Consider the following 13,938-nt stretch of genomic DNA (forward strand, 5'->3'; position numbering starts at 1 on the left):
CATATTTTACTACCTACAGTTTCAACTTGTCTCCATACTTGTCTCCTGGCTGCTCTGCGTAAACACTTCCTGCAGTTCAGCCGAGTTCAGCCAAAAAGTCCTCAAAACTTTTGTCACTATTGGTTACAGCTGATTGAGTCGATTCTGGCTTCACAGTTGTGCAAAATTTCTAGCTTTTTACAAGCAAGCACTTTATTTTTGGCAAATAGAGTGATTTTAATGAAATGTTATAATTAAATAATATTGATAAAATAAATCAAACAAGGTAGCATGTCAGAGATGAGTAATTCAAGGACCATCTGAAAGTTGAAAATCTGACAATTCTGTTTGTTTTCATAGATTCATGTTCTGATAAATGATGTGATTTTGGTGATTTATTAAAGACAACATGCTTTTTAAACCTGCAAAGGGTTGAATCACTGAGTGTCCAGGTATATTCTCCGTTTTCTGAACGCTGGTATAAGCCTTGACCCACAAGTGCTTACAGAAATGGGTAGATGGAGTTTTTCGTTGATATATGTTTTAAATCTGGCCACTTGGAGGCAGGAAAACAAGCTGAAAACACTCACCTTATAGTATGACGTGCTGGTAAACATGCACCTTGTACTTGTGTGATCTATTGTAAATCTAAATATATAGCGCAACTTTATAACGAGTCAAACTTGTGGCCTGGAGTTGTCTAGGATATGTGTTCCCACCATATTTTAAGATATTTTTAGCACATTGTTTTGAAATATTCCACTGGGTTAATAGGTGGTGTGGTTTTAAGGGGTGTTTCGTAATGTGAGTTTATAACTCCTGGCTAAGATCCTGGCTGCTGTGGGGTAAAGAGTGAATTTATCTCACTTGACAAGAAAATGTTTTCTTTTTTAAACTTTTTTTTTTTTGGGGGGGAAACATGTTCTTAATACCTAAAACTTGTTAATTTGCATATTTACAGTGTAGCCACAAGTATGAAATTTCACAGGAGAGTTTGAACTCAAGTGTTTTTTCCCCCCAAAATGACAGCATTTGGAAATGCGCCTTAATTGGAACTATAAATTAATGGAAACAATTTAAAAGAAACCATTAAAATATCGGAAATGTCACCGGGAGTTTGTGGACTTTTTCGCGTAATTAAACCTCATGCTCTGGAGGAGAGTCACTGAAATGTTTCTTTGTATCGGTTGAACGCGCTGATGAATTACTGAAATTCAAACACTTATTCTGAGCACCCTTATTCCGAATCACGTTTTTTTTTACCTTAATTTTTCAAGTGCAATGTCAGACGATTTCCGCATCAGTGAGAATCAAGAACAAACATCCAGCGACCGGAAGAAGCCCTCTGTTTACCCGACACCTAAAGGAGAAGTTTTAAAGAATCAAAAGCGAGAACCAAAGGACTCAATTACGATGTGATGTAACACTGGCGGCGTGGAGACACTGTGTGTGTGTGTGTTTTTGTGTTGGTTGCAGATACTTCTAAGGCTGCCGTGACGAGGAGTGACGTTCTCCAGCGGGGAAAATGTATCAGTCTAATTGGCACTCTGTTTGAAATGCATCATCCGTTGCCAGACGTTGGAAACGGCGCAGCGGTCGGCGGCTGTTCAGAGTGTGTGTGATTGTGTCTGGAGAAGCGTGTAAGCACCTTGTATGTAAAACAAATTATGAGTTCAGAAGTGTCACTCGTGGCTCAAACTGCCAAGGCTGCACAGCGCTGCTGCTTCTCTCCTGACCTCTCAAGATGTAAATAATTGATCTGGTCACGTAATATTCCTGAAGGTTGTGGCATTCAGAGGAAAACAAACACATTCCTCTTGTTTTTGCACAACACTTTCATGTCATGGCCTCCCCCCTCCTCCCTCCCTCCACTCTTCCTGGTGCAGCACTAGAGCCGATGAATCGCTCAGTCAGCTTCTTTCCTCGTGAAAAAGCACATTTCATCTCTTATTTGTTTGTGTGTGTTTTTTTTTTTTTTTTTGCTCCTGCCTAGAAAAGTTTGCTGTCCCAGAAGGAGGAGGAGGGGGGGAAACTAGCGGGCCTGAAGGCTTGGCCTGTTCTGAGCTGTGCTGCACTTGTGCTCTGCAGCCTACCTGCGCACATTTTGCCTGCAGTCGCTATTTAAGGAGAGCGAAAGGCTATTAATATCTTTCTACCGTTTCCACCTTTCTCCCTTCTCCTTCCACCGCTGACGACACCCTCCCTCCCTCCTCCTCGCTCTCCACTACTTCACCTTTTTTCCTCCTCCTCGGACAAGGCTCAGTAGTTTCCTCTCATTATTGCCTCGTTGTTATCTGCTGTTAGTATCGTGTAGCGCTGTGTGTGTGTGTGTGTGTGTGTGTGTGTTGTAGTTTCCCTTTTGCACACGGAGAAATGAAGTGAAGTGCTACATTTCCAAGGTGACACCTGACATAGGTTCTCATATGTCCGTCAGGGTCTGCTGCTATAAATACGTCTCTCTTTCTAATTGAGCTTTTTTCGGTGCATTTGTTTAAGCGGGTCTATATGTTTGCCGGCGCGTGTCCTTGCAGGAGGTGTCACTGCGAGTGTGGGTTCAATAATTGGTTGTTGTTTGTGTTTGCGAAACCTGCAGCATGTGTGGGTCAATGCCTGAGAGCTGTCCAGGTTGGCATTAAAACACACATATAAATGCACACTTACATGTTTGCGTACATGTGCAGGTGCAGTGACATGATCCCGGGGCACCTTTATGAAGTTTGTGTCCAACTTCATCCCTCAGCTGCCCTTATTTCCCTGCTCCTCTTTTTATTCCTTCATCGTTCCACGTTGTTCTTTCTTTCATTTTGATTCGTCTTTTCATCTCTCTTTCTTTATCTGTTTCACTGCGTCTTCCTCCTCTCCTGCCCTCTCCTCTTCCCCTCCGCCTCCTCCGTCGTGTGTGACTGATAGCTGCTTCATCATCCAGCAGTGATTGAATCAAAGCTGCATTTTCCCACAACTCATCTCCACTTCTCTCTGCCAGGTACACCGGCTGGCGTGCAGCAGAGATGTAATGCAAACACACACACACACAAACACACACACACACACACACACACACACACACACACACACACACACACACACTCACAGCAGTGTAATGCAGCAGTGCATGGTGTCCTGTGTGTTTACTAGAACTGGTAATACCTTTTTTGTTTTTTTTTATCTCACTTCGCTGTTCTCACGGGCCAAGTCAAAGTAATCCGAGATCTCCTTTTTCACTTATGTATGCTTACAGGAAAACAGCAGTAAAAGCACCTCGTCTAACTTCCATTAGAAGCAATCTGGTTGCCATGTGGGATGCCCAACATTTATTTGTTGTCAGCCTCACCAGCGGTCCAGTGGTCCTGTGGAGCTGTACTGGTCTGGAGCCAAATTCTATGCACTTTATACATACAGAGGCTTGTAGTGTGTAACAGGGATCTGTTGGAGTTTCAGCAGAGAGATAATGCACAATAGCTGGGATGTGAATACATGTGCATTCTTTTTCTTTCTTTCTTTCTTTCTTTCTTTCTTTCTTTCTTTCTTTCTTTCTTTCTTTCTTTCTTTCTTTCTTTCTTTCGTTCTTTCTTTCTTTCTTTCTTTCTTTCTTTCTTTCTTTCTTCCTTCCTCCATCCTACTGCGCTTGCATTTTCCTTGATTCTCCACAGTGTCCACGAGACAAATTACACTCGGCTGGATTTTGGAGAAAAGTCAGATATTCTCTGTTTATAGCAGAGCATGCATTATTCTTTCTAAGAAGTTCTGGGGCAATTACTAATGCAGACAGCCTTACAGTAAACCTCCTGAATGCTTCACTTTCATAAATTATTTTATCCATTATATCATGATGATCTTTTTGTTTCACTACCGAGCATGTGATCCGTCTCTACATGCTCATTTATTATGTGCTTAATGAGTCAGGCTTTTACTTCACTTTATCCTCCCTTTACCTTACTTGAGGTCATGTGTCCAGACTAGTCGTAGCAGATAGCAGACAGCATCCTCAGGCTTTGTGATCTTTACTTCCAAGCAGATACTCAATGATTCCTCTGACTGTCTTGGCAGCAGTATTTATCCTCATATTTGCTTTCTCTCCTCTCTAAATCTTAAATTATGAACCGTCTCAAATATCATTATTAAAGTGTTTCGATAGGGTGATATTTTATCGGGCAGGATGGACTCCAGATTTTTCTTTCAGCATCCCATGAGACCGACCCTGCTGATTTGGTGGATTTCAACTGATGCTTTGCTCTTAATTGACATTTCTCTGAAAGGGAGGGAGGGATGTTGGATGGTGCTGCTGGGGTGGATGGAGGATGGTATTGGAGAAACTGTGCCCTCAGCAGAAATGCGACTCCCTCTCCACATGCATCACGCATGGCCTAAATGTCTCCTCATCTGTTCTGTATAACTATGTATTTATTTATTAATGTATCTGTATATATATTTATACTTATTCAGGGAGAACAACAAAGCAGATACAAGGAGAGGCGTCGTCTTGGCGGGTCATGGCAGGTCACTTAAATCCATATGAGGAGCATCAGATAACTTTACTGAGAAATATTAACAGTTCAATTATCAGCCACTTTAAAAAAAAAAGAAAAGAATCTTGTGATATATATTTTTTAATCTAAACTAGCCCTGACTGGCACTGCCCTCCAGAGTACCATGTTTCTTGCATTACTAATGAAAAGGAAATAACATATTTATACATGTGTGTTAAGCAGGAGTCGGTGGTTTTAGGACGGAGGATCGGAGACAGGGCAGGCAAGCTCAAAAGCACAAGTCTTTGGGCTTTTTGGAATCTGTGAACAAATATAAATTTTTACCTACTTTATTCTTTAAGCACCAGAAATACAATGTTGATAAAATGGTCACGATGCAGTCCTTTCATAACACAGGACAGCGGCATTTACACGGCCTACACAGGCTTTTGCAGCCATATTTGATTCTCTAAGATGTGCTCTGAGGCCTCTCTGTGGTTTTCATACTGAGTCAGATGAGGTTTGAGGGCTTTGTTGCATCACACCCCAGCCGACTTTGACTGTACGATTACTGGCTGCGTAAATAAACCGATATGTTGAGTGCGCTGGCAGTAACTCATTGCAGTGTTCTCTGAACTCACTGTACGTAAGTGACAGTATCATATTCAGGTAAATGCAGAGTTGCATCTATTCCCTGTTTCTACGGGAATATTGCGTCTGCTCTTTGTAGAAGCCAAGCTGTTGGTCCAGCTATCCGCGCCGTGACTTGTCTCCTGTCATAAAGCACAAGTCAATGAAAGAAACCACCCGAGATGCCGCCCCAACTAATCTCGTCCTCATGGAAATACACACGGCACTTTGAGTTAATTGAGGGGAAAAAAGACAGACGGTTTAGTCAGCACATTGCTCAGCTGATGAACGGCCGAAGCGCATTGTTTGCGGGGAGTCGTCTCGGTGGGTTTGTCAAACTAACTCTTCCGTGGCTGAAGCACAAACTCTCCTCTGTGCACGCGTCAGTGGGCTGAGAAACCTACAGCGGTAATTGGGGGCGTCTGTTTACTCAAGCTCACTGTCCGGCGTCTTTCTAACTGTCTAAGATCAACTTTGTCTTTCCATTCGTAGGTTGTCACCGACTGGAAACTGCAGCCGGGCAGGCAGACGAAACAAAAACAGTCTGAGAAGTTGTTCACTGACTCCTTTTTACATGCGATGACAAAACAGTGTTTTTTGTATGTGGTGAGAAATCTAAAAAAGAGACAGAAGTTAGACTTTATAAGACTATCCATATAAATCACCACGGACAACAGCTTCTAAACAGATATTTAAATGACATAAAACTCTATTTTGATGAACTTGATACATTCACTAGTTAGTCCAGACACTGTGTGGTTGTTAACCTTTAACCCATCACGCTACAACACTGTTTCAACTCTTTGTGTCTGATGTATCCTCAAAGCTTTAAATACCAATTCATCACCCATCGTGTTTCACCATTTCACTTGATTTTAAAGTGGATGCTAAGCAACACTGTTAAACATGGATATTCTTATAGCTAACATAAGTTTATCCATTATTATTAATCTTTTATTCATTACTTTGTGCTTATTATTTTGACTTCTCTGCTTGCTTGACACTTCTTTCCATACACTCCCAGTGGCAACATGTGTTTTTTTTGTTACTGTGTGCTATAGTCAGCCTGTTGTAGGTGTTAGCTCTTTCCATAAACCCCCTACTAACTACACAAGCACCCTACACGAATCTCTGCTCTACAATGTGCAACAAGTGTGCAACAGTCTACTAAATTGGTTCATTCTTCCAGACTGATTAGCCAAGAGTTCGCCAGACAAAGTTGACTAAATCTTGGTCTCTTATCTTTCATCCTGTTCTCCTTCTTACTCTTTGTCTCAACCAATCAGGTGGTGACGGTGTTAGTCTGAGAGGAAACGGGGTCTTTCATATCGTTTCCCCTCCTACTGAACGTATGCTGATGCCTGTATGTTGTTTTTTGCGGTTTGAAAGTTTCTCCTATTAGTCATTTCTCTTGTTTTCCATGAAGAATTGTCTTGGGGATTAGTAATCGTACATGCAGTCCAGTCTCTCGGTGCAGCAGCTGTCCACCACTGTTTTGTCATCAGACTTGCACCCTGTTTTTAGGAGCGGCTTTTTAATGCTTAAAATGCATTTCATATCACACACATTAGCCTGGTCAGAGGCTTGTTGATCGTGTTACTAATCGAAGAGAAAGGGCACCATTGTGTGAAGCCATGAGAACTACTTTAGTGTCCAGCAAGTGTTCTCCAACTTTGGGCTCTGACATCCAGACCAGCTGGACCAGCAGCTGCCACCTGGCTAATCCTGCCTGGCTTCACATGGCACAGAGGCCGGACAGTAGGTGTGTGTTTGTGCGCGGCAGTGTTTGTCTGTCTCGACTCTTTTTTTATTTTATACCTTGCATGTTGTCATGCAATATCAATGCAATGTTTTAGAGATGACCTGGCTCCATCAGACTCTGGCAGCTGATGATGGGTGATAACGTCATTATGGTTAAGGCAGTCTCAGTGTTCTTAACACCTGTTTTTGCCTAATATGACTCACTAAAAGGAAATATTTTTACTGTGGCATTAATAAAGAAGCATTTGAGAATAAAATGAACCACAATATTTGTCAAAAAAGCAAAGTTTTCTGTATGTATTTATAGCTGGAACTTACAAAAGTAAATAAAATGTGAGCTAAAGTCGTATCATCATATTGTTTAATGGCTTCTATAATTGCTTTTGATTATTCTTTTTGTCACGTGGTCATTTGCTGTGCGAGAGGTTAATCTGTAGCTGTGGCTCATGTGTTAGAGTCGGGTGTCCACTAATCACAGGGTGGTTAGTTTGATCCTCTGCACCTCCACATCCAAAATTGTTAGTGTGCAAGACAAAAGATTGCTCCTGATGGTGGGCGAGCACCTTGTCTGGCAGCTCTGCTACCTCTGGTGTGTGGGTGAATGAAAAACATTATAAAGCGCCATAGAAGTACAGACCATTTAGCGTTTATACTCTCACTGAGATCATTTAGACATTTGTCTCTTGTCTGCAGCGAGCACTCTTTTCTTTTTACCACGTTCCTCCCATCACCCGCTTTTGAAGTGGAGCGCCCTCAATTTATGTGATTCTGAATGTCACAAAATCACACACACAAAAAACAATAAAACAAATAAAATATAATAATTATATAAAATAATACAGGACATTGAAATATCAAAAGATAATACAATTAAAAATGCATTATTTTCAAGCGTAATTTGAATACAGACTCCACCTCTCTACTGCAGCTCCTTTACAAGCTCACTGACGACAGTTCCACTGAAATGACATCATGACACACTAACTTTTTCCACTGGTTAAGTGGGACAGAGAGTTAGTGCCAGCATTTACCTTTTCAGCACAGCATCATTCCAACCGTAAATTATTTTTGAACAGCTCACAATATTACTGTTAGTAACATGTTCCCAGAAAGACTTGACATTAGGGGAACTGGTGTACCATTAATTTCCGTCTAAAAGAGAGATTCACGTATGTGTCTAACAACTGCATGTGCTCTTTTTTAAGTGCGTTCCTCTACAGTCTTGTCTTGAACTGACTGATGGCGATTGTCTTGTGGTGACTTCCCAAGTCTCCAGTGAGACGGAAAAAATGAAGTGTTTATACGAACATGAGAGCACCTTAAACATGAGACACAATTATCAGAATTTATGTCGTGTTTTATTTCGGAGTAGTTCTCAAGCTGAAGTGGCCATTACGTATATGGGACAGTAACTCCTGTCTCCTCCGAGCTGTAGGTCCCCAGTTTTCTTTCAGAAGGAATGGTAATTTTACTAGATACGCTTCTTTCAACTGGTCATTTTAACATGCAACTAAAAGATTATGACTTGCAACGTGATGCTCAACTGTACTGGTTTATTGTCGGAAAAATTCCAAAACACAAAAACCACCGAGTTGTAAGAGTCTTTTTCAAAACTTTATGACGAGCCTACCTTGTATATAAACCACTTGAAATGAATAATCAATGGAAATAGTTAAATATATGAAATGTGTAGCTTAGTGAACTGGTCTTTATCAAACATTACTCAAACCTGAGTGAATAGGGCTTTTTTTTTTTTTTTAGATCTATTTACAGCTGGGTTTGTTGCACTGGTGAGTTTTTATGGCAGCAGGACAGTGTATATGGAAATACTTCAGAGTAAATGATGTTGGTACTAATGAAAGAACATTTCATCCAGCAAAGCGCTGGGGCCTTTTAACCCTATCCAGGACTTTCATGTTGCCATAAGTAGAAGATCTTCCAGAATTCATTGGACCCCAAGAAAGAATATGTGCAAAATATTTGTTGGTATTCATTATAGACCTTTATACTATCTTAAATACATTTTCTGATAAGTTGACGTATTTTTGGTTCCAAATGCAAGACGAATGTCCCTCCTTTTGTATTAAAAAAAATAAATAAATCTTCAAAAATAAAATAAAATAAATTTAAAAAACAATACCTGTCACCTAAACCAAATGGCCTGGGGTCCAAAAGACCCTAAAAGTCCTGAATAGGGTTAATGTGGTTTTAGCGATGACAAAAAAAAGCTCTAACAAGCTTCTGATACACAGACGACACTTGTACGATCAATTTATTACTGGTTTTTGTCTTTTCACAAGATTTTTTGGTGATATACAAAAAGCAGAGAATACCTGAGATTTTTTGAAAATAACAACTGCTGTATATAAGTAGTGATTGTTAAAATATACTTTATACAGGCTTACAGTTTGTGCACCAAAACAAACTGAGCTTGATTCCATTATTCAGATTGTTGGGCGGCTGACCGTAGATGTCGAGGCTTGCTGTGTTGGTATCGCGTCATGGATCAGCACATCTTTTGCTGCTTATTTGCAATTTAGTTCTTCCCTGTTGGTTAATCAAGCAGGGCGTAAACGAAGCATATTTTAATGAGTTTTTTTATTCTCTGAAGGGATTATTACAAAAACAAGAATGTTCTCATTTCTAATGTGTATATTTTGAAACGTGTGTGTGTTTTTTTTTTTCCAGTTTTCTGCTGGTGTTCAGCTGCTTGGTGTTGTCCGTGTTCTCCACCATCCCCGACCACCAAAAGGCCGCCAACCAAGGCCTCTTCATCCTGGTGAGACTCTTCCCTTTTCTCTCGTTTGCTCTTTGAATCACACACATGACACCTTCAGCACACGTTGTCGTCCAGGCCGTCTCACTTACTGCGGCGTATCAGTACGCGCTTGGTTGTTTTGTTTGCCGACGGAGGCACAGACAGCAATGTAAGCAGGTGGGAGGATTCAGGTGTTGTTGACTGCGCAGGAAATCGCAGACATGAAGCACTAATCCTAATAGCTATCCCTTAATCTCCCCTCTTCCTCTGTGCTTCAGCTGCTTTAGCGAAAGGTAATGGACACTCGCTTTCTCCTTCTTAACCCGACTCGTCCTCCCTCTCAGCTCCTCTCTCTTCCCACCTTGCTCGTCTTTACGTGTTATTTAATGGCAGCACTCTTGACTTTCACATTCCCTCAGTTCGCTCTTTCGATCAATCACCTGGCCATTAGCAAGCAATCAGCCATTAGTGGACTTTACTTACACCAACATTTGCTCTGATGACAGATTATTTCAGAGCACCTTAAACTGTGCGTACCATCCACAAACTTGGACTGGGAGTGAGGAAGACAAAAACATGGAGAGTTTTATCCATTTAAATCTCTTAACAGGAAGTAAATCAATTTAGAAGTTGAACATAAAACTCTTGCTTTGTAACATTTTGACCTTTATTTTACCAGCATGGTCAAGTAAACTGATGGTAACCCAGGTGAACCTTGGCAAAGATTACCTACAAGTTCTAATAATGTTTTAAAGAAAACATTTTAATCTAATTTTTAAAGGATGTTTATCATTTCAAATAATGTTCCTGAGGTTAAACGTGAACTAAGACAGAAGGTTTCAACATTTCGAGGGCGTTTTCTGTAATATCACATATCAAAAAAAAGGTAGGACATTCCCAATGCGACATTCAGAAAATGTTTTAAGAACATTGCCTGTAAGAACAACATTCTGGGAAGTAAAATAAAACTTCCTGCTGAAAACATTACTAGAGCTTTGGGGAACTTTCTGAGAACGATTTTAGAGCCAAAGAATTCGAGCTTTAATTAAATGAGTGCAGGGAATGTCAGTGATGTGAACAGCATCCACATTAATTACTGTTTCCCACTGACTGAGATAATTACGAGTTGTTGTACGGGATGATGCGTTCGTATGCTGCAAAAAATGAAAATTGACTTCCTAAAGAAATGCTCATCACATATAGTCTGTCAGATTGTCCACTCTTAACGTCAGCACATTCACATGATGGGTTTTCAGAGTCATTACCAAGTTGCCAGATAATTCTATAAAACTCTATTATGATGCTGTAAATAAAACCGATTAATTGGATGTTCTGTTCTCTGAGGCACTCTTCTTTGACAGAAATTACTAAATGCTTGTCACCCTGAGGCTAAATTTACTAATTCTGTGGAAAAAAAACTATGAAATGATGTTTGATCAGACATTATGCTCCACTGATCTCTCTCTCTCTCTCACTCTGTTTGGTTTGCAGGAGTTTGTCATGATCGTGGTGTTTGGGACGGAGTACTTCGTCAGGATCTGGGCGGCTGGCTGTTGCTGCAGATACCGTGGATGGCAGGGACGGCTCAGATTTGCCAGGAAGCCCTTCTGTGTCATAGGTTAGTGTACATGTGTGTAAACACAATACCGAGCCACATCAAAGTGTGTGTGCTCTCGTGAACGAGTGTGAAATCTCATCACCTCATTAAGACTTTTCCTCACCGGCTATCTCTCTTTCTCGCTTTCTCTCTTTCTCTTTGGTCTAAACCGTAGACTTCATTGTGTTTGTGGCGTCACTGGCAGTGATCGCTGCAGGAACGCAGGGCAACATCTTCGCCACGTCAGCCCTGCGCAGCATGCGCTTCCTGCAGATTCTGCGTATGGTTCGTATGGACCGACGAGGAGGCACCTGGAAACTACTGGGTTCAGTGGTTTACGCTCACAGCAAGGTGGGAATGAGAGACTGTTAAATATAGCACACGGTCTGCTATGAAAACACATGTTGTCTGGTTTACACTTGAGAAATTTGATTACGTTGTGCTTTGAAAGTTACATGGTAGCCACATGCAGCATTATGGATTATTACAAGCATAAGGAAGACTGAGGGTTGCCATTAAAAGACTCACACTGATGGCCATGATGGTTACTAATGGGATAAATAACTTAATAACTTTCAGTGTGAAGCAATATGTGTTGAGTCTAATGGATGCTCAGCTGGAAGTTGATTACATTCACTGCCCTCAGACATCAAACTCACCTTTAGCTGCTTGATTTTGGCAATTAGTTGTTCGTTTTTGTGCTGACTTAAACCCATGACACCCACCGGTCAGCTGCAGAACACACACAGAGAGCTGTGATGATGATGATGATGATGATGAATCGACGCATCAGCTGTCTAAGCAGAACTGTGGAGCCAAGTCAAAGTGGAAGCCAAATGTGATTGTGCTGAGACTTTAGATGATAGTGATACGGTAATGACAGCAGGGATTATGGTGGTAAAGATGCTGTTGCTGCGGGTGACAGGTGTGATTGATACCTACTCTCTGTCTCACAGGAGCTGATTACAGCCTGGTACATAGGTTTCCTGGTCCTGATCTTTGCCTCCTTCCTCGTCTACCTGGCAGAGAAAGATGTCAACTCAGACTTCAACACCTATGCAGACTCCCTCTGGTGGGGAACTGTGAGTACTGCAAAATGCAGCCACATGCAGCCACATGCAGCCTCTGTAGCTGTGGAACAACATCTTAACACCACTCAGCATCTTATTAACAAAAACAACTAAATAATTTAACAAACAAAATTAAACAAAAATGAAAGAGACATAGACACTGAGAAAAATTAAGGTAAATCTCAAGCATGTTGCTGCCTGTGACAAGTGAATTTTAAAGCATACATTATACAACAGAGGTAAGTAGACCCCGATGCAATACTACTTAAATGCCAAATGATTCTAAACTGGACCATCTTGCAGTGATTGCATTACTTTGAGGATGAACAGTAGAATGTTTGCTCTTATGTAAAATTAAAAACTTGTTTACATTTACTATATTAAAAATACAGGCACCACAGGAGGTGCACAGTGCAGCAACAGCTAGTACACCTTTCATTACGGAGATTCACGTTTTTAGTTTTTCACTACTTCTAAGATGTGATGACAGATTCAATCTTCCTCAGCACAGAGGATACCACATATCTAGATAAGTGTTTATTCAGCTGCTCTTTGCTGGACAGGTTATGTTGCTCTACCTGTCTCTTTAAAATACCTGAAAAGTGTTCTGTTGGCTTCGGTTCCGACCGCTTACTTGCCCAGGTCAGGGTTTTCACTTTGTTCTTAGAAACTCTTGCGGGATCTTGGCAGTGTGCTTTGGATCATTATCATACTGAAATATTCCTCTGCTGCCAAGCTTCTGCAGACTAGGAGGCATCTTGTCCGTCAATACTTTGGTATCCACAAGCATTCATAGTTTCATCTATAAATGTCATCTCCTCCAACACGCATGCAGCCCCCCACACCATCAACCTCCCACCTCTGTGCTTCACTGTCAGGACTACCTGGACAGTTTACAACAAACATGCTGGAACACATCTGAGCCAAACAAATTCATCTTGGTCTGACCAAAGGATGTGCTTCCAGTATTTACCAGACGTAATGACTTAATGTTCCTTAGCAAAGATTAGGTAAGCTAGGGTTTTTTATTGGATGCCATCCATAGAAGTTAATATTAAACAATGTCCTTAACACTGTCTGAGTTGTCATAGAAACTCTGATTTCCACTGGTAACCCCTGTGCCAAATCTAAAGCACCTACACTTTTTTTCAAAGCTATATTGTGAAAGAAGTGCAATGTCTATGGCTTCATTTTTGGAGGACTCTGATTAGTGGTATTCTGGCCCATTCTATACCTCCTGATTACTGCTACAACTGTGTTTCCATTCACTTTTAGTTGTGCACTTTATTAAGTCTTACTCAATTTTACATTCCAGATGTTTTTATGTAATGAATAATCCTGGAATTTACATTGTTTTCTTTTTAACTGTAGAACCTGTATTCACAACAGTCCTTGACTCACAGTTTGCTGTGTTTGGAAATAAAGACCTGTACAGTTTGCATTTTGTTAGACCTGTATGATCACATTGTGTGTGTGAGAGATCCATATTACCTTCTCTACCCAGATAACTTTGACCACTATTGGATATGGTGACAAGACCCCCCGTACGTGGCAAGGACGGCTGCTAGCAGCCGGCTTTGCTCTTCTGGGAGTTTCCTTCTTTGCCCTGCCTGCTGTAAGTCTCCTATATTTACTCACATCCCATTTCATGACTGCCTTAGTCTAGCACGTAGTCAT

At 41.0% G+C, this 13,938-nt stretch overlaps 1 protein-coding gene across 4 annotated transcripts in view; it reads left to right on the forward strand.

The window, feature by feature from the left end:
- kcnq4 (potassium voltage-gated channel subfamily Q member 4) overlaps window positions 1–13,938 on the forward strand; it is a 51,120-nt gene that overhangs the window by 20,230 nt on the left and 16,952 nt on the right. For all 4 annotated transcript variants that reach the window (XM_008290740.1, XM_008290741.1, XM_008290742.1 and 1 more), the window contains exons 2-6: window positions 9,525–9,615; window positions 11,086–11,212; window positions 11,367–11,542; window positions 12,148–12,273; window positions 13,766–13,876. In XM_008290740.1, coding sequence (XP_008288962.1) covers window positions 9,525–9,615; window positions 11,086–11,212; window positions 11,367–11,542; window positions 12,148–12,273; window positions 13,766–13,876 — 631 coding nt within the window. The remainder of the gene's footprint in view (window positions 1–9,524; window positions 9,616–11,085; window positions 11,213–11,366; window positions 11,543–12,147; window positions 12,274–13,765; window positions 13,877–13,938) is intronic.

Source organism: Stegastes partitus, unplaced genomic scaffold (genome assembly GCF_000690725.1).
Source record: "Stegastes partitus isolate 25-593 unplaced genomic scaffold, Stegastes_partitus-1.0.2 Scaffold692, whole genome shotgun sequence".
In the NCBI taxonomy this organism is placed as follows: domain Eukaryota; kingdom Metazoa; phylum Chordata; class Actinopteri; family Pomacentridae; genus Stegastes; species Stegastes partitus.